Source organism: Triturus cristatus, chromosome 10 (assembly GCF_964204655.1).
Source record: "Triturus cristatus chromosome 10, aTriCri1.1, whole genome shotgun sequence".
NCBI lineage: Eukaryota > Metazoa > Chordata > Amphibia > Caudata > Salamandridae > Triturus > Triturus cristatus.
Genome location: NC_140593.1, coordinates 121,895,428 through 121,920,277, shown reverse-complemented (window position 1 = coordinate 121,920,277; position 24,850 = coordinate 121,895,428). Strand labels below are relative to the sequence as shown.

General features: G+C 43.3%; 1 protein-coding gene across 1 annotated transcript in view; it reads left to right on the top strand.

The window, feature by feature from the left end:
• Positions 1 to 24,850, top strand: part of DYNC1LI1 (dynein cytoplasmic 1 light intermediate chain 1) — a 596,637-nt gene that overhangs the window by 240,401 nt on the left and 331,386 nt on the right. The window contains exon 6 of the mRNA XM_085630582.1: positions 22,727 to 22,820. Coding sequence (XP_085486708.1) covers positions 22,727 to 22,820 — 94 coding nt within the window. The remainder of the gene's footprint in view (positions 1 to 22,726; positions 22,821 to 24,850) is intronic.

Here is a 24,850-nt window from a genome sequence, read left to right as displayed (position 1 = left end):
ATAGTTACTTTATTTCCTCTTTGTGTGAATACTTTTCTACTGAGTGATTACAATTGTCCCATAGGTCATGCGCCTTCGAAAGATTGCCACTGATTCTCTTTTCCTTTTAGTAGCAATCAATAATTCACTAGAATTTCCACACAAGGATGTAGTTTCTTTGTTTTAGATAAATTACTTCAGAAATTGACTATAAGATAGCCGCTGAGTTTCCTTGCTCTTAATCACTGTACATGGAATCACCTTTATTTCATTAGCAAGGCCTCCCAAGGAACAATTGCTGCTGCCAGCACAAAGCATAGAAGAAAACAGAGCCCAGTCTCTTAGCCCGGCTCGCAGTGCTTGGTGTTTGCGTGACGGCACACACAGTGACGTGATCAGTTGACAGGCTGATTCCAAGGGGAAAACCCTGCCAAGTCTCCTGGCACGACTTGCGGTGCTTTCTAAAAGAGCATGTCAATGTAAGTAGCAATTGCTTAAAGACGACACAACCAAAGCTCTCTCCAATGCGGCTAGTACTCCTTCGAGTGGTATCCTAGTTGCCGGTGTCCAGGTAACTGCTCGCAACAAATTCTGAGGTGAACGGTTAGTTGAGAAGTGTTGCCGGAGGCAGCGGACTTCGCCTGTTATTGTCCTGGCGATAGGACTGGTTAGACCCAGCGGGCACACGCTGCAGCCTCCCTGCAATCACAAACCACGCTGGCCTAGCGCGCTGACTCTGACCCTGACCCTGCGCTGAAACCTGCCTCTCACAGAATACCGGCACGCCCTGGGGGCAAGCGCTGTTTATCAGTCTGGGCTCGCGCTGGCTGAAACCGGCCACTCAGAGTAAACAGCACGCGATGGAGACACATAGTGCCGAACAGTCACAGCGGGCTCTCGCTGATACTCGCGTGCAATTTTTGCCCAAAAACTAGGTCGTTTGAGGCCATGAGTGCCAATGCCGCTGTGCATGGCGTTGTCCTGCCACAGGCGCTTGGGGTCTTTCGGCATGCGTAGAGCGGCTAAGCATGTAGAAGCAAGGGGGTGAGCGCCAGATAAAAAGTCGAGCAGGGGGAAAAGAGCGACCCGCTGCTCTGATATAAAGCCTACAATTGCTTAAACAAGGAGTCCCTAAACATGACATACCAACAGCTTCAGCGCAATGAAACTGTAGTTGGTCGGTGCTGCTTCCGATAAAAACGGAAGTGATGCATCGGACTAGCAACCAATAGGGAGACCGGAAATCGTAAATAAGCCAATTGCAAGCAGCAGGCGGTATTACCCTCGCTATAAAGATTATTAGATGTCTCGGAGAGACCGCGCATGCGCTCTGCCTAGGCAAGACCTAAAAACGACATGTTTCTTTTGTGTTTTCTTTCCTGACTACCTGCAGCAGTTGTCACTGGAGACAACATGCAGCCTGTCTGCTAGGAAGGGTGAAGCACTCTCGAGAACAGGGAACAAAGAAAATTGTTCAAGGGAGGAGATGTGACCTCATCCAGCTGGATGACTACCAGGTGTTGGCCGCAGCCTCACTTAAGCAAATGACGATCCGACCTTTGCCTCCCGCTCCTTTGTGCTTGTAGATAGGTTGGCATCTTGTCCAGATGGGGATAACCAGATGGAAGACCGGTTTTCCAGGAGGAGTGCCTCATTATGCTGGATACACCCCCCCCCCCTCCCCCCACACCCTCACGCATGTGCACACACGCAAGACAAACACACCACCCCTTGAGGCCAGAGGCAACCCTTGATGCATCTTGCATCTCTAGCATCAGGACCACTTCTTCACTGGACCACGTTAAAAATAGAGCTGTCCAAGGAGAACCCTGAGACTGCTAAAAGCGACAGATAACTGTCCCCATGGATCTTGACTGGCTCTCAACCCATTGTAGCTAGTCCAAGAAAGTTCCAACAGGTAATGTAGCCCATTAGCTACAAACTGCTTGCAACGATCTAAAGATGAAATTAAAGTAATTTTCCTTAAATTTGATACATAACACATCTGCTCCCTCGTGTTAGTTTTGTCCTTTTGATGTCTATTTAAAACTAAAAAGACACTCTATTTTTATATATTGGAGTTGGAATTTTATTGTGTTGTGTTTCTTACTGTTGTTTTGGTACTTATAAATGTTTTGCACTTGTTCCTGACTGCTTTATACCACAGCTACCCAGTACTGAGCTAAGGGTTTGATTAACAAATCCTAACGAGCTAATAAAGATTGTGACATTATTACATGCTGTGGTCTCACAATAATTCACTTTACTACAGTTAGTAAATCCAAATAATTTTTTGTGCTGCTAAGAGTTTGCACTTGTATCCTAGTGTTAATATATGTATATGAGGATCAGTTAGAAAGCTGTGAAAACTGACTGTTGTACGCCATGCCAGACTTTTTGCCAGACTTACATGGCATTTATGACTTATCTGGCAAACAACAAGGATGGACAACACAACCACAGTGAACTATCTCAACAAACAAGGTGTTGAGATCCTGAACTCATTCTTTGTAAGCAAATCAGTCTGTAATTGGTGCTTGGCGGGAAACCTTACCCTAAAAGTAGTTCAACGTCCCGGCCTTCAAAATTCCTAAGAAGAATGGCTGAGCTGATTCTTCGTAGAAAACCATGAACAGTTTCTCAACAATGATATGCAAAATGGCATTTCCTCAGGTTGGGGTATTCTTCTGATAGATTTCAAAATGCAAAATGTCCAATTTCTACCCCCAATGTGGGAAACTGGGATCTCTGGGCAATACCCTTCGAATAGACAGGTTTGAAAATGTCTCTACACTTTTGCGCCATTTTCATTTATTTCATCAGATCCTAGGAAAATTGAGACATGCCATTGTGAAGATGATTCATTGACCTCGAATAGCCTACACACATCTTTCAAGCCACATTGGAGAGGCTCCGGAGCAAACTGAATTTGCTGCCCAGAATCCAATGACAATTGTTCCATCCCATGTGACACCCTTGAAGTTTGTGACATGGCCTTTAATGTTGTGCGACACCTAAATGTACCTCAATCAAGTTTAAAAAAAAAAAATCCTAAAGGCGGTGAAGACTGTCAATGAAGGCACGTATACCTCTTGGTGGCAAAGGTTTTGTTTTTGGTGTCAAGGTGATGACCATTACCCAGTGTCCTGCCAAGAGATTGCGATCATTCCATACCTGCCTCATCTGACTCAGGGAAATCTGCAGTCTGTCTCCATAAAAGTACACTTTTTGGCTGTTATGGCATTATAGGCTACATAGATCCTGAATTTCAAATAATTTAAAGTGTACAGTCTCACAGCGCAGGTTGGTTTGCCAGTAAGTTGCTAGTGCCCAACTTTGTTTTGAAAGAGGACACACTTGTCCCAGTTTAACTTTAGGCCAGAGTACCTCTCAAATGTGGCAATCCCCTGCATAAGTCTCCTGCCTGACCACCTTGGGCATCATACATATATGAGAAGGACAACAGTGTACAGGGACACACCTCTTAAAGTCCCTTCCAGCTGAAGTCCTGGACCAATGTGTCCCACCTGATCCATTCCACCAAAGGCTCAATAGTAAGGATGAGAGAGTACATCCCTGGCTCCATGTACGTGGTTCTAACTGCCTGAAGGATCTAAATTCATGTTTGCAAGGTTCACAAAAAGGTAGTTTGAAGCTGAAGTATCAAATGCATTTTTGTGGTTGGTTTGTATTAGGGCACGACATTCGCCCTGCAAGAGCTAATGCATTTTGTACGTTTCTATACAAGACCTAAAGCTGTTCAGGTCTGGATGCACAATTGATCAAGTGATGTGATGACCCTCCTGAGTCTGTTCAGTGAGACCTTAGCAAGAACTTCAAATTCTGCATTTAATAATGAGATCAGCCTATAAGGACATTTGCCTGCGGGCAAACGGGCTTTGAGATGGAACTCATTTGTTAATGCCTCCTAGAACATTTTGCATACAGAGTGGCAGTCATTTTGGACAATTTCTTAAACATTGAACCAGGCTACCATTCAGGCAGGGGTTCTTCCCCAATAGCGTGTCTTCTAGAGTCTACAAATTTCTACAAGCAGAGCTCGAATTTAGGAATTCTTTCTGAATTACTAAGCTTACAGTTCTGGATGTCTTGAACAAACTTCACAATATCTAGGTGCCATGGTGTATAAAGTAGACTAATTACCTGTGAATGCACAGGCTATGCAAGGAGCCTCATGGGTGGAGCAGTAGGTTCTCATCATCTCTAATATCAGCCATTGGTCTATCTTCTGTCTCTTTCATGGTTGGCTAGAAAAGCATTTGTCCAGCCTTGCCACCCAATTTGTACCACCTGTGTTGTGGAGCTAACCAGGTTAACTGCTCTGCAATTTCTGTTGCCTATTTCTGGTCAGTGTTTATTTCTGTATGGCGTAGTGGCCTTCCCACTGTTAATATATCTTTGTTTCAGGTCCAGAAGTGCTGCCTCTAATTTAAATATGGTTGTTTGTGTCTCTATTTTCAGGAATGGTATTAACTAAGACATTTTGATTTTACTAAAATGCTTTATATTTATAAATATTGCTGTATTAAAAATAATGTAAACAACTGAAAAGGTAACTGTGAAAATGATAACTCTAGTGAGTGAGGGAGTTAATAAAACGGCAGCTATGGATTAAGTTCCCTCCATCTGTGTCTTGATGGTCCAGCTCTCTATATATGAGTTCCTGCAGAAGTGGGCATGTATAACTATAATGATTTCCGACAACGCTGATGTGATTGTTTAACAATGAGTGGTTTTTTGTGCATTAACAGAAAATTATTCCCCAGCACAAAGAATAAACTATTAGTTATCAAATCCTATATTTGGTTATGTATGTCAAAATATTTCCTGATGTTCCAGAACTTTAAAATATGGGGGGCACTTCAATATATTTGTTTTGTGCATAGAAAGCCAAGGATGAATTTTTTGAAATGTGTGGACATTGTAGTTTTTTTTTTCTTGGTATGCAAGGATCTTACATGTTGCACATGGACCGTACCATGGAGAAATTTAAGATTGGTGGTATACACTGATAAAGGTGTTTTATGAATTAGTGGAATCTCAAGAGGATGAGATCACCAAGTGATGTGTCCAAAGGAATATTTCGAAAAGATTATAGCCTGAATTCAATTTACAATCATGATTGTTTACCATTGAAATTAATGTGAAAATAGGTGCTGGTGTATATTAATGAGTGACACAATGGCATTTGAAAAATGTATATCTAATAGAGACTTCTAGCCACAGATTCCTTACCTTTTGAATTTCCCCAGGCGTCAGACTGTATCCGGGAGATTTTTCATGAGCAGTATCCCTGCACGCTCGTAGGTGGCATTGATTGGCTCCACGTCTGTTGTCTCAGTCGTCTGCTCCAGAAGTGACGTCGCAGTACCTATATAGGTGCCACCCAGGTATGCTGACGTCCATTCTTTTCTTTCTGCGCCAGCCAGCGCTGATTGGGAGAAGAGCAACTCTTGACGTTTTTGACAGGCTTTTTTCGACGTTTTGTCCGAGGTTTTTGCGGTCTTACCCCCTGGTGTGTTGAGATGTCTTCATGTAAGTAGGGTTTCAAGCCCTGCGGCGCCTGTCACCGACCACTGTCTGTGACGGACCCGCACATTGTCTGTCTGGGATGTCTGGAGCACCACCACAACACCAAGTTGTGCTCCAAATGCTGGGCCTTTGCCCCGAAGGCTTTGAGGGAGCAGTCCCTGAAGCTGCTAGTGGCCCAGGAAGCGACTTTGCACAAGTAGAGGTCCCAGTCGAGGGGAAGTTCTGGGTTAGTTCACTTAGTCTGCAGTCCTTTTTTGTCCCATTCAAAGTCCTCGGATGGGAGGCACAAGAAAAAGGGCAAGAAGTTGAAGCGCTCTTAAACTTCTCCATCTGCCTGCAGACGAGACGAAAGAGCCTTGGCATTCTCTTCCTTCTTCCTTGGAACCTGTGCCAGCTCTGCGTCTCCCCGAATTTCCAAAGGCTAGTGTGACCCCAACGCAACTAAATGAGTTCTATGAGGCCATATGCCTCAATATTTGGGCGGCCGGACCCTGTTAATGTACCTTTGGGTCCCACCGGGTCAGAAGGGACCCCATCTGGTTCAGCACTGGAGGTATCGGCCTTGGCGGGGCCTCAGGGATTTAATCCTGCATCAGGACTGACTCTGGTCTTGCCATCTCGACCTTTCACAGCGCCATCCCTATTGTCATCCCTGACTCCGACACAGAGCTCGACGGACGTTGCCCGATGTTGATTCTGACGCCAGCAGGAGCCTTGCCTCCTAGATCGGAGCCTGAGCTTTTTCATGAACTATGCCTCGGGTAAGACTGGGAGGGGTCACTGGACCCTTAAGAATACCAGCCCTATGAGGACGAACAGAGTCTGGACTGGTGTGAGGATTTGGGTGAGGCCAGCGGTGGTTATCATCACTTATCTCTTGACTGAGGAGAAACAATTGGGAATCTGCACGTCGGAACCCCTACTCCCATTAAGTGACGCTCTCACTGACGTCCTTTTGGGTACCCGGTCCAAACCCAGCACAGGGGCTCCTGTGACTAGGATAGTTGCTCGCTGCCATTGCCCCGCACCTGGGGACCCAAACTTCACGCAGCACACTATCTCTGAGAGCTTGGTGGCCAAGCCTCTTCCTCCCAAGGCACTTTCCCTACCGCTCCCCAAGAGCTGTATTCATTTGGAAGATGTTTTCTTCCGCCAGCCTGGCATTGCATGAACATCGGATGGGTTTTTGGCTGTTATTCCCACTTTGTGGGATACGGTTGCACAAGTGCTGCCACAGGTCCTGGAAGAGTCCCTGGCTGTACTTCTCCAAGCTATCACTGATGGGAGGGACACAGCAAAGTTCAGTATTCGATGTGGATTTGACACAACCGACTTGCTATGCAGAGCGGTTTCCAAACCACTTGCCCTTATGTACCACACCTGGCTGAGGACGACTGGCTTTTTGGGAGATGTTCAAGCTTCTCTTATGGACATCCCCTTCAATGGCACCCGTCTCTTCAGAGACCAGGCTGATTCAGCAGTCAAGCGATTTAAGGATTCTTGTGCTACGGCTAGGTTCTTAGGCCTCTCTGCGACCACACGTCTACTCCAATCTGCCTTTCGCGGCTACGGAACGGGCTTCCAGCCGCGCCAATTCCCGCCCAGCCACCTCTCTGCGCATGCTTCCCAGCCTCTGCATGGATGAGGGTGTTGTAACCACAGACCTCGTGCGTCAGGTGGCTGGCGGTCTGGTCAGTCCACCCCTCCCCCTGCAACAGACTCTAACCCTCCATATCTGCCCCTTTACCACCATGGGCACCCAATTGGCAAAGGATTCGCCATCACCTGCCCCGCATGCAGTCCATAACAACATAGAGTTGGGTTTTGCAGATTGTCAACGGGGCTCCTCCCTTCCCTTCGAGACTCCCCTCTTCCATACCACCATCTCACAATCGGCTTAGGGAGCCATAGAGTGTGTTCTGGTGCCAGAAGTAGGCTATGTTTGTTGTTCCCCCTACTTTCAGGTTCCCAAAATGGACAAGGGCCTGTGTCGTATCCACTATCCCCGAACTCTCAATCTTACTCAAAAAGTAGAAATTGAAAATGCTCAAGTTGGCTTATGTCTTAGCTGCCCTGGACCCAGGAGATTGGCAGGATGATTATTTTCATATTCCCGTCCTGCCTGCCGCGGGTGCTATCTGTGGTTTACGGTTGGCCACAAGCACTTTCAGTTCACGTGCTTCTCTTTGGCCATACTAGCGCCCCTCGGGTGTTCACCTAGGTGATGGCAATGGTTGCAGCTCATCTGCGGAGGTCAGAGGTGCCACTCTTCCCCCTACCTCGATAACTGGCTGCTGAAGGCGGGCTCACCCCAGGCTGTTGTCTCCTACCTCCAGACTACGTGATGCCTTCTGCACTTGCTGGTGTTCACTATCAACGTGCCAAAGTCACACCGGACTCCCTCCCAGACGCTCCATTTCATCAGAGCCTCTATCCTCTGTTTTGGTGCAACTGACTCTTAAGCTGATGGGTCTCATAGCCTCCTGCATCTTGCTGGTGATATCAGGGGACTCTCTCCAACCTGGTCCAGATCTTGGAGAAAAGTGCGATCGATCTGCAGTGGTGGCTAACAAACCACGATTGGGTCAGAGGCAGACCCCTCTCCCTTCGCCAACCAGCTCACAGTAGTGACAATTGCTCCTGGGATGGGGCTGTCATCTGGAAGAGGTGGAGAGCGGAGAACTATGGTTTCCAGCGGAATCCAAACTCCACATCAACCTGCTGGAGCTCCGTGTGATCTAACTGGCATTGAAAGCCTTTCTGCCCTCCATCAGGAGAAGTCTGGTGCACGTATTCACAGACAATAGTAGCGTCACGTGGTACTGCAACAAACCAGGTGGGTGGGATTGTGGGCCCTTTGTCAAATGGCCCTGTTCCTTTTGAAATGACTGGAACAGCAGGGCATATCCCTGGTGGTTCAACTCCTGGCGTGTTCTCTAAACGCAGAGCGGACAAACTCAGTCCGAGATGCCTAGTGGATCACAAATATATTATAAAGGAACAATGGTCCCTTTCAAACCATGGTTCCAGAATTGCAGTGCACTCCTTGCTTGAACTTCTATTTATTTTGTCATTTTTTTCCAGCTTTCAACTGTTTGCGTGCTTTCTGGATAGCGTGATCTACCGTAATATCACGCCCTTGTCAATATATCTTCAAAAAATGGAGCGGAGTTTCCCTCCAATGCCAGACTCACTGCTTCAATCATGATATTCACGTTTTTACCAGCAACTTTTTCAATTTAAACAATAACTCATCCGTGTTCTCCAAAGCTTTTTTACAACTTCATTTATTTTCATATTTCTTGTCACTTGTGTGACAGTTATGTATTTCAAAAACTTCTCATGCCTCAGCTATGCCCATCCAAGCCTTTGTCTGGGCACGCCAGAAAACATAAAACATCTTCAATCGCGAATTTGATGTTACCCAATGCATGCCGGGCCTTGATTTAGCCCTTCTTCAGGGGTTCACTACAAATGAAAGGACATTGCCATTAAAATGTGGCTTCAAACCGCTATGCTGTGCAGAAAATATTGTTACACTAATAAATCCATCCCATACTTTCAAATTAACCTTTAAACAGCGCTTTCCCTCTAAACGCAGAGCGCAATGCTACCTCTAACCCGCTTGAATAAAACCCTCAACTCAACCTCCTTTCCCTCCTTTCCCTCCTATTCCCTCCTATTAATCTTCTCATCCCGCACATGTTCTCCCTTCTTAATGCCATCATACCTCCTTTCCAGTTACCCACCCTTCACCTATCAAGTCATGGCCCCATCACCTCATACCTTCGCTTTTTTTAATAGACTTCGTAACTAGTTTGCATGGGTACTCTCTAGTGATCAGTTTGCCAGCCAAAATATTGGCTCCATGGAAGCAGTCTTGTTTAAAAGAGCAGTTTTTTTTATTTTGAAAAAGATAATGAATCCCTTAATGCTTGTGGTTGGTGGCTGGCATAAAGAGAGAAGGTTATTTACTCCAGTATTGGAACTTTCATAGATTCCCATGCTTGTATCATTCCCCGTCGTCGGTATACATAAAAAAAGCAATAGAAACCATCACTCGGGCCTAGGCCCATTCTTGTTTTGCATCCTATCTACCTCTTTTTGTAAAAGAGACCAAAAAAAATGAACAACCAATCAGATTAGCCTCACCCCATGGAACCCTACTGAGAGAAGCTCATCAAACAGTCTTTTTAGATTGTTTCTCTGCAGGACATCCTTCGTCTTCTCAACCCAGGGGATTTCATGGCCACTCTGGATTTGGAGGAAGCCTATTTTCATGTACCCATCCACCCAGCTCACAGGAAATATCTTCGGTTTACAGTAGCCAAGAGCCATTTTCAATTCAAGGTTCTTCCCTTTGGTCTGCGTACGGCTCCACGGATCTTCACGAAGGTGTTAGCTCCGATACCAGCTTTTCTGCGAAGACAAAAATTGCAGGTCTTCCCTTACCTGGACGACTGGTTGATAAAAGCTTCTACCAAGCAAGCAACGGAAGAATCATTCGGAACGTGTTTGTCTGTTTGCCAATCTCGGACTAACGCTCAACGAGCAGAAGTCTTCTCTTCTTCCATCAAGGACTGCCAGGTTTCTAGGGGCCATTCTTGACACTTCAGTAAACAAAGCTTTCCCATCTGTAGAGAGACAACAGACGCCGATGTCAGTGGCTTCCCTACTGTTAAAAAGGTTACTTTCAGTTTGCCTCTACAAGTTCATGCTGGGTTCCATCTCCTCATGCATACCCCTGATTCCCTGAATGCGGCCACTTCAGGAGGAGTTGGATTTACAGTGGCGCCAAGTAGACGGATCCTTCGACGACAAGATCTCATTTACCGAGACCATGAGACACGCCGCATCTTGGTGGATGACCAAGGAAAACATTTCTCAAGGGCTTTCTTTCAAACTATTCCCGGCTCCTCTCATTATAACTATGGACACCTCTCTCGACGGCTGGGAAGCGGTTTTTCAAGACCTTCACGTGAGCGGCAGATGGAGGTCTCAGGATCAACTGCTGCACATAAATCTGTTAGAACTCAGAGCGATTAGTCTAGCGTTACAAGCTTTTCTTCCAAGAGTACAACAGTCTTCAGTCCTAATATATACGGACAACACGATGGCCATGCATTATATAAACAAGGAGGGAGGCACCAGATCTCGTCTGTTGTCGTGAGAATGGGCAATTCAACAGGAGGTATCACTACGTGCGGAACATCTTCCAGGTGTCCTCAACAAGGCAGCGGAAAAACTCAGCAGGCTGAAATCTGTCAGTCACGAGTGCGAACTGGACAATTTTACTCTTCAGAAAGTGTTTCACAGGTGGGGCATGCCGACAATAGATCTCTTTGCCACACCACAGAACAGGAAATGCCGGTTCTATGCAAGTAGAGTTCACCATACGGGATCGTTGTGGAATGTGCTTTCGATGGCCTGGTCGGGCGCATTTGTTTACGCTTCCCCCCCCCCCCCCATTCCTCTAATCCCCAGGATTCTCAAAGCTCAAAGCAGAACCATGCAGGATGATTCTGATAGCTCCAGCGTGGCCCAGACAGTTTTGGTTCACGAGCTTCAACTTCTCTCACTGGAACTTCCTCTTCCTTTGCAGCCGATTCCTTCGCTGCTGACGATGTCCCAGGGCCAAGTCTTACATCCGGATGTATGACGTTACAACGCATGCTGTTACAACGAAAGTTTTACAACGCGAGTGCATTGACAACGCAGGACATTACAACGCAAGTCTTTACATCGACTTGCACTAGATGGCGTGCTAACATTAAAAAAGTGTAATTTACTATTCCAACTCCAGTCCACGTAACAGCAGGGAAGTTTTGTTGTAATGGTAGTGCTTTGTAAAAGTTGCGTTGTAAAGGTTGTTCCCCCTTACATCCGGATCCTCAGTCTCTTCAACTCTCGGCATGGCTCCTGAGCAGCGAGAATTTCGAGGGCTGAATCTCTCAGCGAAATGTAGAGGTACTATCTCAAGCAAGAGCCCCAAGTACAAATAAGACTTACAAATTTAAATGGAAACGGTTCTGTATTTGGTGCCAGCGCAATGGGCTTCATCCCTTTAATTCTGAGCCGCATGAAATTCTTCCATACATTCTATCATTAGCAAAAGCAGGACTGGCTCACTCTTCTATAAAGGTTCACCTGGCAGCGATTTCTCGCTTCAGACGCACGTCCGCAGGCCCTTCACTCTCAGCAAGGATCATTAAACAGTTTCTTAAATGGCTTTTCAAAGTCTTCCCTCCGGTCAGGCCTCCTCCTCCCCTGTGGCATCTGAACTTAGTTCTCGCCCAGCTTATGAAACCTCCTTTTGAACCTATTCACAAGGCAGACCTGAAATTCCTCTCCTGGAAGGTAGCGCTTCTTCTAGCCTTGACTTCAGCTAGACGTGTGGGGGAGTTGCAGGCTCTAACCATTCAGGAACCTTTTCTCCAGTTCAAAAAAGGAACAGTAATTTTAAGGGCTAACCCTAAATTCATACCAAAAGTTCCTTCGGACTTTCATTTGAATGAGCCGGTAATTCTCAAGACTTTTTTTCCCTCAACCGGCTACTCCGGCGGAGAAGGCACTTTATGCTCTGGATGTACAAAGGTGCTTAAAATTCTATCTTCAAAGGACTAGAGACTTCAGAAAGTCTTCTCAACTATTTGTTTCTTTCAGTGACCCTCGTAAGGGTTTTCCCCTATCCAAGCAAGGGATCGCACGTTGGATTACTAATACTATCCAATATTGTCACAAGGCAGCGGGCAACCCCCTGGAAGGTCGAGTCCGTGCTGATTCCACGAGGGCGAGTTCCTCTTCTACAGCCCTCTTTGCTGGTGTTCCAAGAGATCTGCCGGGCAGCAGCCTGGAGCAGTACACATACGTTCACAAGACATTACTGCCTGGATGCGGCGACGCAGGGGGATGCAGCAGTCGGCCAAGCAGTCCTGAGGAACCTATTTCAGTAGTGGTGAGCTTTCCTTTTCATCCCTCCTTCCATGTTACTGGTTTATTAGCTCTTGCACATTTTGAACCTCATGTATGGTGTTTTATCAAATGTTCTTATTATATTTTTGACTATTGATAATGTCTTTATGGTGAAGATGCTATTTATTTATTCTGCATTTTATAATATGCATGGTTCCAAAAATGTGCTGATAACTTCTAGCTATTCTGATAAAAGCATGGGAATCTATGAAAGTTCCAATACTGGAGTAAGAAAACAAGTTGCTTACCTGTAACTTTGGTTCTCCAGTATTGGAAACTTTCATAGATTCCCATGCGACCCACCCACCTCCCCTGGGAAAGCTCAGCCTCGTACATATTTAGTGGTTTGGTTACACAACAGCTACGAAAAATCCGAGGTTCTGAGCTTCTCTCAGGAGGGTTCAAATGGGTGAGGCTAATCTGATTGGTGGTTTTTTTTTTTTTTTGGTCTCTTTTACAAAAAAAGGTCGATAGGATGCAAAACAAGAATGGGCCTAGGCCTGAGTTATGTTTTAGTGATGCTTTTTTTATGTATACCGGGGACTCCCATTCCGACAACGGGGAATGATGCAAGCATAGCAATCTATGAAAGTTTCCAATACTGGATAACCAAAATTACAGGTAAGTAACTTGTTTTCTTCTGTTCATGGGTTTTCGATATAGTCTAGTGAAAACTTCCCCTTCGACAGGTTTTATGAGTAAATCTTGAAAGGCTATTTCCGATTTGCTCTGCGTTAGAGTAAATTTCAACCCAGTACAGTCAAGGAACTCCAGAACGGTCCCTTTGTTACCATGCCATATCATTAAGATACAATATAGAAAGTGGCTGTCATTCTCCCTTGACCGCATACGAGAGTTCTGTGTGGATGACCAACACTTCGTAGGGTATGTTAGTGCAAAGAAAGGTTGGGCAATGAAGAAGCGGACTATTTCCAGATGAGTCGTGCTCTGCATCATAATCTGCAACACACTGGCCAAGGAGTAACCTCCTGAAGGCATGAAAGCTTATTCCACCAGAGCTAAAGCTACGACCACAGAGTTAGCTAGCGGAGTTCAGCCCTGGACATCTGTCAGACAGCTAAATGGGTTTCCCTGCACCCGCTTGCCAAATACTACTGCCTGGACAATTGGGTCCGCAGGGATGGCCACTAAGCCCTTTCAGTCCTGCAGGTCTTTCTCATTTGAAATTAGTTTGCGGACCCTCTTCCGGGGATTGTATTGCTTGGGTATCTATTCAAAAGGTAAGGAATCTGTACCTAAAAGTCTATCAGATGAACAAGTTACTTACGTTCAGTGATGCCTTATCTTTTAGAGACTATATCTAGCTGCAGATTCCTTACCAACGCACTCATCCTCCCCGTTCTGCGAACCGATTTCTAGAAACAGGGCTGACCCCTTTCAGGGCCTTAGTTTTGACACACCAGTGGTCAGTTTTCTTCATGTCTCCTCGCTTCTAGCGTGGAAAGTCGAAAAAAAAACTGACAACACGCCTGGCTGGTGCTTATATAGGTACCGCAACGCCGTTTATGACGCGGACACAGAGCTGATCGATGCCACCTACCAACATGCAGGGATACGGCTCACTAAAAATGTTCGGGATCCAGTCTGACGCCTGAGGAAATTCAAAAGGGAAGGAATCTATGGATAGATATAGTCTCTACCAGATAAGACATCACCAAAGGTAAGTAACTTGTTCTTTGAAAAATGTGTATACTCTTTGATGGACATGGAGTTCTTTTCAGTCATGTAATGGTGGCCGGTGAGGGTCACTGATTGGAGAATTTGGGTGGCAGCCTAGTTCTTTTTGATGTTCTTTTATTTGGAACACATCCACTTATAAAATAGTTCCCTTCGGTGCCAGGGACTTCTATTGCAATGTATCTTTTATGAAACCAAAAGATTATTTTTGCTTTTATCCATTGGTTTCTGATTTTTGTTGGTGAAGGTCCTGCAGCTCCCTCAACTATAATGTATTACAAAAACCATAATGAAACATGCTTTGGCAGGGTCAAAGTCTGGCAGCCAGCATTTTCTTCCACTGCGTCCCAATACCTTAGTTCTAGGCAGGCCCATACCAAATGGTAAATGCTGTGTCAAGGTGGGCACATCAGGGGCATTTTACCTGTATATCTGTAAAGCTTTGATCAATTTACATTTTGAATTAATGATACCATGCCTTCCTGTCCTTGAAAACATTTTCCTTCTGCCCAATACTGGGAGTACAGTGTCTTACACTGATGTCTGAGTTCCTTTTAGGTTAGATGCAGCAAATTAAGTGTCTGACAGCATTCAGCAATCAATTTACCACAAACTTCAAGTTATATTGGATTTTTAACTCGCTAAGTAAGGCCCTTTTTTAACTTTCAATGTATTTGTCCTGAAAGAGTCTTATTTTTGTCGCAGTGACCATTAATTGTATTTGCTGCACGTTTTCTTCTGACAAGACTCTAGAATAGTACAGGTATTTACCAGTAATACCTCCACTTCCTTAACGTTGTACATGATGTTTCCTCTGCATTATTATTTATCAATAGACTGGAATGATATAAGGGTATTCTTTTGTGTGTTTAACTGGGTGTTTTCTAAACTTGTAAAGTTCTGGATTACATGGCATAATGATATCAAATCCTTTCCCTTGCTGGTTCTGGAACAAAAGGTGCCAGAGGGCTTGGAAATAGGAGATATGTTATCCATCCTTTGCGGTTTCTCCATATTTCAGCAAAATAGACGCTTCTGTTTTTTTGTTGTTTTTTTTGTCAGACATGCATGCTACCTTTAAAGTATATAATGGCATGAGGAGCCAATAAAGATGGATTTAGGCCCAAAGATCTGTACTGGGGTGAATGTATGACATTGTTATGCATTCTGTTTATCAATTGTTTTTGCATTTGTCACCCCGAGTGGAACGGGTATGCCCAGATGTGGGTCCCGTGCTCCCCATGACAATGGAGTCAAGCAGCTGAGGGGTGAAACCCCGAAATCGGTCCTGTGATGCCTGTTTCCAGTCCAGGGAGGACCTGGCCTGGCAGCTCGGGCTGGACTGTTCCCATTGGGCGCAGGGTCAAGACTGATTTGCTTATGGCTGGGTTCAAACTGGAATGGCATGGGGAGCAAAAAAACAATGGATTTAGCCCCAGATCTCTCTACTGGGGTGAATGTATGACATTGCTCTGCATTCTGTCCATCAATTGTTGTTTTTACCTTTTAGAGTGTAGCATTTTTTAAACTTTTTTTTTTTTTTTACTTGCACACTTTTTATTGCCTAGGGGATATGCTTTGAAAAATAAATGTGGGCTTGCCAAGGCCATACCTGTTAAAATCACTAATGCCATGACTGTTGGCATCACCAATGCTTGTTAATGATGTTCTTGAGACTCCCTAGAATTATAGACTTGAAAGCATCCCAGAGAACACACTGAAATTAATAGAACCCTTATTCATTTGGAAGTGCTTCTCTGCATCTTGCTGGAGAAACTCAATAAATGATGTCTCTTAGCCATCATGCATTCAGTATCCATGTTCTCCTTTTTGGCCCGCTTCGTAGGAGCCAATGATGAACTCCATAAGGTGTGGTCAGAAATTCTACATGGCAGTCAATTTTTGCTCATCACCCACTAATAAAAAAGTGATTACGTCGAGAGAAGGATTGGTGACTTACAGAGAACAGTGGATGCCTTCTGCTTGGGTGACAGCACTACCAGGCATCCCGTAGCACCCACCATTGCTTTAGGCCTTATGCTAAGTGGTGAGTTTTTGCTTGTTCCTGTAATACAGGAGGATTGAGAGTCTGTTACAGTGTCCATAATTAAATTTAAATCTCCCCTAAGCGTGGGTGGCTCCGGATGATGTCATAGGGCCCAATTCTGATCTTGTTCGGAAAGCATACCCACTGAATCGGTTCCGGAATGCTTTCTGTACGACTTGGATCTGGGAATTCTGACCGAGCGAGTACGATGCATCTGTATGCACCCGAATACGATTTGGTCGGACTCCCTTTGACTTCAATGGGAGCCTGTGTTCCGAACGAGAACACAGACTCTCATTGAAGAAAGGGGTGGCTGGGGAAAATCGTGCACCCTGTGATAGGCACCCCATGGTGCCTGCCACATTGTGCATGGCTAAAAAGGGGGTTACCTCCACGGGCCCGATTAGGAGGGCCCTGGCTGTAGGGGGGCCTGGTATGGTCCCCCAAAGACCGATTTCGGCCGCCTCTTCTTTCTGGGCAAATCAAATCGAAAAGGCTGTCCGAGACGGTCATCATACTCACTAATTTGGAAACCAAGTCCATAGAGCTGTTCAAACCGGCTTTGGAAAGGTTCGTCCTCTCCAAATGCCTTTCAGAACAGATTCGGTCAGCCCTAATGGTTTCCAGGCACCGTGTTTGGTCGTTCGGAACTGGGAACAAGTTGGTCATAAACGAGGGCTCCGAAACGGTTTTGGCAAACACTAATGCGATTCGGAGCCCTTCCGACCGACATTGGGATCTACCCGTTGGTAAGCAACTCGCGTTGTGACTGTACGGTCATTTTCAGTATTGAGGGATGGACTTGTACATTTATCGGAGTTCCCGTTTGCCCATAATGGGTCCCTGAGACAACAGTTTAGCTCACCATTTTTTTTTTAAAAGGCGATTGTAACCCCTCTGCAACCTCTGTGAACGAAACACTTTAATATACCCTTATCTTTTTAAGGATGCATAATTTGATTCCAGCTTGTGTCTCTGGTAGAAGAACCACTTCAGAACTATTCCCCTAATATGTTGCAACACTGCAAATTGTTTGATTATACATCATTGACGTTCCGTTTCAATACTAGCAAGTTATGTAATTCTCCCATGATACCAGTCCCTTTTAGAAGTTAGGTTGTTGATTATTGGACTTGGCCCTCTCTGCATGGTCACCTCCAAACTTTTTGCCTTCACCCCTCCTGCTATGCTCAATTAATGTTTGTTGGCCTTAGGACTCTATGCACTTTATCACTGCTAACCAGTGCTAAAGTGTTTGTGTTTTCTCTATTAAACATGGTAAAATTGACTCGCAACCAATTGACATCTTTAATTTACTTATCCGGCCCTAGTAAACTGGTAAGCCATATACCCAGGGCTGGAAAATGAAATGCTACTAGTGGACTTGCAGCAATAATTGTGCCACTCAATTAAGTAGCCGCTTAAAACATGCCTATTGCCTGCTGTGGCAGCCTGTATGCAGTTTTAAACTGTCAATTTAACTTGGCAAAACAAACCTATTGCCAATCTTTATATATATATATATATATATATATATATATATTCACTGAAAAAACCATAGGTTTCACACATGTTATAGTTAGCTGGACATTTTACTGATAAAAAACCAATGAAATTCCCCCGTTATAGTTACTGTAGGCAACTATAACTCACGCGACCGTAATCCTCTGCTGATGCTAATACTGTATTTAGACACTTATTTGCCCATATCTTCTTCCATTAAATTTTAGCTATACATATATTACAAATATTTTTTTTTCATAAAGACACATATGTCATCAGCAGAGGATTACGGTCGCGTGAGTTATAGTTGCCTACAGTAACTATAACGGGGGAATTTCATTGGTTTTTTATCAGTAAAATGTCCAGCTAACTATAACATGTGTGAAACCTATGGTTTTTTCAGTGAATTAGCAAGGTTTTTTAAATGCTATTTCCTAACTATAACGTGTGTGAAACCTATGGTTTTTTCAGTGAATTTGTACGGTTTTTTAAATGCTAAGTTACTTTACGCCATTTGTGGCGTGCGCGCCCACTTAACGCAGTTCGTTCCGTGCACGGTTTTTATCAACTTTAATAAGCCCTGTACATTTGGTGGCCTTCGGCCACCAAAAGCACAGGGGGTGAGGTCAATGTGGATAGTGTTTTTTTTATTTCGATTTTATAATTTCATGTTGCCAAAATTACGTTTTTTTTCTCTATTAATAAGCCCTGCACATTTGGTGGCCTGCGGCCACCAAAAGCACAGGGGGTGGGGTAAGTGTGGATAGTGTTTTTTTTATTTTTATTTTTTTACCGTAAGCGTACGGTAAGCTTACGGTAAGCGTACGGTAAGCGTACGGTAAGCGTACCCCGCGAAATTGCCGAAAAAAAAATAAAACCGTTTTTGCTCTTGGGGGATGTTTGGGGACTCCCTCAACATGACTATGTGGGAGGGAGTTGTCAAAACAGCCCCGTAACATGTTTTTGGCCATCATGTTTGATAAACAACACTCAGTGCGAGAGACAAAATGGCGGACGCCGCTTCCTGGTTTCGGCCGATTCGAATGTTTACTAAGATCTAAGAGCCAATCAGAATCGCGCTCGCGCACGCCACCGTAAGCTTACGGTAAGCGTACGGTAAGCGTACGGTAAGCGTACCGTAAGCGGGCTCAGATATATATATTGATTTAAAGGCTATTTTCTCAGAATCTACTGAACAGATTTACACCAAACCTACAAAAGGCACTTCCTTGACCTAGGGACTACCTCTCTGCCAAATTTCTAGTAATTCTGTTCAGCCGTTCGGGCTGTAGCTCGTTCTAAAGGTCCTATGGAAAAATGCATGGGAAAAACGCGTTTTGGGACCCCCCTTTTATCTCAGCCCCCGCTTGACGAATCCCCCCGAGACTTTCAGGGTAGGAGCGGAGCGTAGCGCCCCACCTATTTTGAGAAATTCGCGAGGATTCGTCGACCGGCGCCAAAGTTATTCAAAATAGAATGTTGAGGTTTTCCTATGGAAACGTGGTCCTAACTATAACTACCTACTGGCGACCGCCAGTAGGTAATATATATATATATATATATATATATATATATTCACTGAAAAAACCATAGGTTTCACACACGTTATAGTTAGGAATTATCATTTAAAAAACCTTGCAAATTCACTTAAAAAACCATAGGTTTCACACATGTTATAGTTAGCTGTACATTTCACTCGTAAAAAACCAATGAAATTCCACGTTATAGTTAGATCAGGTTGTGTTAATTAGCAACAAGTCACAGTTGATGTTATTTTATACATAATATGGTGTACACATTTGTGGTAAACATATATACTGTATGCTGTTAATTATTCAGCGGTATTGTTGCTTTATGATGTTCCAATGGGGGTCGATCTACTCCAATATGGCGCTTGTTTATGGACTTATGGTGGTCCTTTTTTGCTCTCCATACGTGGATGTATCACGTGACCTTTTACGTTTTGTTAAAAAAAGTTGTTCGTTTCTCGGCGCGAAATCTAAAAACATCAGATTAAGGCGCAAGCCGAAACTCGTCATGTTCTAAAGCGGTCCAAATAAAGAATACAAAAGATAACCCCTGCGAGTGCTTTCCTTAATCCGGATGGTGAAAAAGGAGTGAGCGAATATATATATATATATATATATATATATATATATATATATATATATATATATATATATATATATATATATATATATATATATATATATATATATTCACTGAAAAAACCATAGGTTTCACACACGTTATAGTTAGGAATTATCATTTAAAAAACCTTGCAAATTCACTTAAAAAACCATAGGTTTCACACATGTTATAGTTAGCTGTACATTTCACTCGTAAAAAACCAATGAAATTCCACGTTATAGTTAGATCAGGTAACTATAACTTGCGCGCCCACAATAAACTGCTGATGACATCACATATTACATCAATCATGACATGGTCAGTGACATCACTCATGACATCAATGATGACATCTGAAATTACACATTGTGGATTGCGGTCGCGCAAGTTATAGTTACCTGATCTAACTATAACGTGGAATTTCATTGGTTTTTTACGAGTGAAATGTACAGCTAACTATAACATGTGTGAAACCTATGGTTTTTGAAGTGAATTTGCAAGGTTTTTTAAATGCTAATTCCTAACTATAACGTGCCCGAAACCTATGGTTTTTTAAGTGAATATATATATATATATATATATATATATATATATATGTTATATAAACTCCCTTTATATTACATAATTACATATGTCACCCCTAAGGTAGGCCCTAGACAGCTCATAGGGCAGGGTGCATTGTAATTAAAAAGTTGGACATGTACTTTCAGGTTTTACATGTCCTGGTAGTGAAAAACTCACAAATTCATTTTTCACTGCGGTGGGGTCCACCTCTCTCATAGGATAACATTGGGTTACCTTATTACATTTAATGAGTGATATCCATTGTTTGTAAGCAGGTTGAAATATCATGTTTGATATCTAGCGAATTGTAATTTTAAAGCCTCTTTAATGATAAAAGTCTATTTTATGTCACAATTCTGAAAATGCGACTTTTCAAATGTTGGCATTTTCTTATCCTAACCATTTGGTGCCTGTAGCCTGTTTTTTGGTCACATGACCTAGGTGCAGTTGGCCTTTGTGCATTCCTGTCAGATGGCCACAAAAGAGACTGTGTGTTGGCAGGGTTTGAGAACTGCTTTCCTGCTTGAACCAAGACTTTCAGAGCAACTCCAAGGACTAGTTGGCTGGCCTCCTGATTAGAGCCTTAGGGACAGAAAAGGCTCCAACCATCTTGAACCCACACCTGGATGCAGCTTGAGTGAGTTATGACCATCCAAGTGGTGCCCTTCCAGTCCTTGACCTTTGCAAGTGATGCTAAAAGTGCCCAAATACAAAGGTACTTAAAAATGTTTCTGCCAAAACGTGCTCTGAGAGCCAAGAGGAAACCTGGACCTACCTGCTCGATGATTCGCCTATGGTGCATTGCAGGTCGGCCTGATTTTGCAGCAGCTCGTGCTTCGTTGTTCTCTGCAGCAGTAAATCCTGTTCAGCAGCCTCTCTCAGAAGAGATACCTGACCTTGTAGAGCCCTCACCTGCTACAGTCTACATCTTCGTCCCTTTGGAAAGTTTTGACTTCAGAAAAAGAGACCAAGTACAAACAACAAAATTTTCAGTGCAAATTTGTCCAGCGGCTCCTCAACGACTAAACTTCCTTCTTGGACCGGCTGCCTTGCCTTGCTGAACTTTGTTCTTATAATTTCTTTTTTTAAATTTCTTCTAAGTCCGTAGGTAAGCGGAGACCGGACTCAATCCACTTTGTGTATCCGACCTGCGCTCCATCAAAGTCAGCCATAACTTTCACCTTTGCCCCGGTCCTGCTTCTTGCTCTACTAGATAGCCGCAGTTGGCACTTTTATCTTTTAGGTGCCATTTTTCACTTTAACCTTTAACAATTCATTGTGATAGGATTTTTGTTGTTTTGGTGTCAAATAATTTAATAGAATATACTCAAGTTTTCCAATTTAGTGTGGGATTTTTCTTGTGTTGTGTTTATACTGGTTATGGGCTGCATAAATACTTTTCACATTGCTTGTATGTTTTTATTTTACCAGGCACCCTATTCCATAGAGTGCAAGCCTAGACCTGTAAGGTGAACCTAATTAGTTTCCAACCAATCCCCCAGATAGAGAATCCAAAATTATTGATGTCTTTGAAAAACGTGTTTTGTCTGCCAGCCTGGCACTGCACTCCACAAATGCCCTGCCAGGGCTTAGGTATATTATGGCTATTGGCACAATATACACATGCCCTTTGAGACATGACCTGTGAGATCTTGCTGGTAGGTCTAGAGGACTTCGGGGCATCGTCTGGCTGGGCAATCCGACTAAATCTTGTCCCCTTACAGTCTGTTGACCGTTTTAGTCCACCTGGCCCTATTGACCTGGTACTGTGGGAGGGAAGCTGAATTCAAACGTGGCTTTGCAAAACTAATTTATTCACAATCAATAGGCTAGTGTTCAGTGATGTTTTCGAACCAAGAGCAAATGATCTGCCAATTGGAGAACATACATCTTTTACTTTTTTTTGGCTGTAGTGCAAGCACGGCCAATAGATAGATTATACTACAAGTTTTGTGACATGTACAGATACTGCTTTCTTTAACATCTATGAGACCACAAATGAAAAATACATATTTGATATTAGCAGACTTCAGGGGTTCAGTGCAAAGTGGGTGAAGGAAGCATAATAAAACAGTGTGAAAAATCGTTTTTGATTTTTGCGCATATCTGTGTAATTGATCAAAAGTGTGTGTTTACCATAAACGAATGTACAGAATTTCTTTATAAACTTCATACCATAGAGACGATCCTACCTTGAAAGGTGTATTGTACAAAATGAAATTTAATTCATTAGTTCTAAATTTGTTATAGTAATTGATTTCTTTATTTTTTCCCCTACAGTGTGATGCTATTAGTATTTTGGAAAAAGAGCATGACTACATAGATGAACATTTTGACTTCATTCAATCATACATCCGTCGATTTTGTTTACAGTGTATCCTTTACCGTTTATAACATTCCTGTAAGTCTATAATGTGTTTCCTTGGTAAAATATTCACTTGTTATCTATTCCCTCTAAAATGAAAAGATGAGTAGGTGAGCTTTGAATCAGAACAGTAGTTGTCACGCACTTAACTTTTATTGTGATTAATGAAATAATCTTGCATGTGCTGTTTTCAAGGCAATATTTTCAAAAACATTTGGTAACTTGCAGACAAAAAGTTGTACTTTTTTTGTTCTTCTTCTCCCTACAGAAAAGGTTCATTAGTGGTGTTGTCACACCTTTCCTTAAACTTCCTATGTGTTGGAGAGACCCACAAAGTACCATTGCCTTTCAAGGCCACATAGCACCATACAAAAATGCTGCACATGGGCCTTGATGTTTATCATAGCATAGGCTGGTTTTAGTTTCTGGGTGGCTGGCCTCAACTCTCAAAATAAGTAGCTGTACAGAGTTCTCTTCATCATCTACCAAGTCTTTTCTCCGTGTCATGCCATTGAGCTCAATAAACATGGACCGGCACCATATCCATGCAAGTGACAACTCTCTGGATTCCCCTGGATCTCTAGTTTTAAATAATAGCCAGGGATGGGAGGGCTCCTAGGGTACCTATCATGGCCCGTAGTATGGGAGATATCTTACTCCCAAAAATTAATCTAATTCCAAGCAACGTTCTTGACGTTTCCATTTTGTTTGTTGGATGCTCATGTCCCAGGGGATAGGCCCACCCACATACGTGGGGAGCTTTTTTACAGGTGTGGGAAATGTGAGTGGTAGTACTTTTGTTCTCCGAAAATTGCAGAATTATCTCACAGAAATGTGAGGACATTCTGTGTTTATACTCAGTGTTTGCCTTTTCAATGAATTCTGGGTAAAAAGTAGTAGTAGCATAAAAACATGCCACAACTCTATGAACTCCACCGGTGACTCTAGTTTTCTGAATTATCAGGGGTCAGTTTCCTTGTGCTACAACTGACTCTTGGGCCAAAAATTACATGAACCACCACCACAAAAATCTATTTTGCAAACCTAATTTCCTTCCTTAACATGGTCCTGTCTTTGGGCCTTTACCGCCCTATGCGATAAACCTACCCACACATGTGGAGTACTCTTTTTAAAGAAAAGACTGGGAATGCAGGATGGTAAGACTTTTGGTTTTATATTTTAAATTTGTCAATGTTTATTGATTCCAGTTGTTAGTTGGTGTCCCCAAAAATATTTTACGAAAGTGCCCTCACAATCACCTGCCATTAGGTGTACTGCAGATTCAGATTGGCACAAATTAGCCCGATTACTAAACTCTGCATTTCGGAACATTCCAACTAGGCATAGCTTTCCTTTATACCGTTTTTATGAAATTAGTATTTTAAGCCTGGCTAAGGAACAGCTTTATATGTTGTGCCAGTCTCATTTAATCAAAAATTAATACACCAAAAATACATAAGGGACTTTGGCTGAGCCCTGTTCATCCATTGTTCTGTTCAAATTGTCATTCACAATTTACTCCCATCCACCACAGCATACCCCATTTGGCAATGGGTGCGTCAAATCACTATTCATCCTCATACACAGAGCGATTGCATTTTGTCTGATCACATGTACACATCTGCCTAAATATAGGTGCAATTCAGTCCCAGTGCTCGAGGATGTGGGCCGATACTTATTTCTTTCATTCCTATTCTTTATTCTTTTAAATGTTTTAGTCATCCTTGTTTTGCTTAAGCAAGGTCTTCAATGTACAATATTTCAAAGCCAATATTAGCTTTTGTTTGCTTGGTAAGAATCATATTTTCCTATAATGAGCTTTTAAACCAAAACGTTTTATGGCTTTTCTAAGTACACCGGTCTTCTAGGAAGCACCATTATGTTCTGGCAAAGTGATGTGCAGTAGATGCTTTTATTTAAAATGTTTATTGCTAATATATTGATGCCATGTTCAGGAAGTAGCATGCTTTCTTTTACATCTTTTTAGGTCTGATTTTTGACCGCACAGCATTCAAACTGACCTCTTGCTAACAATATAC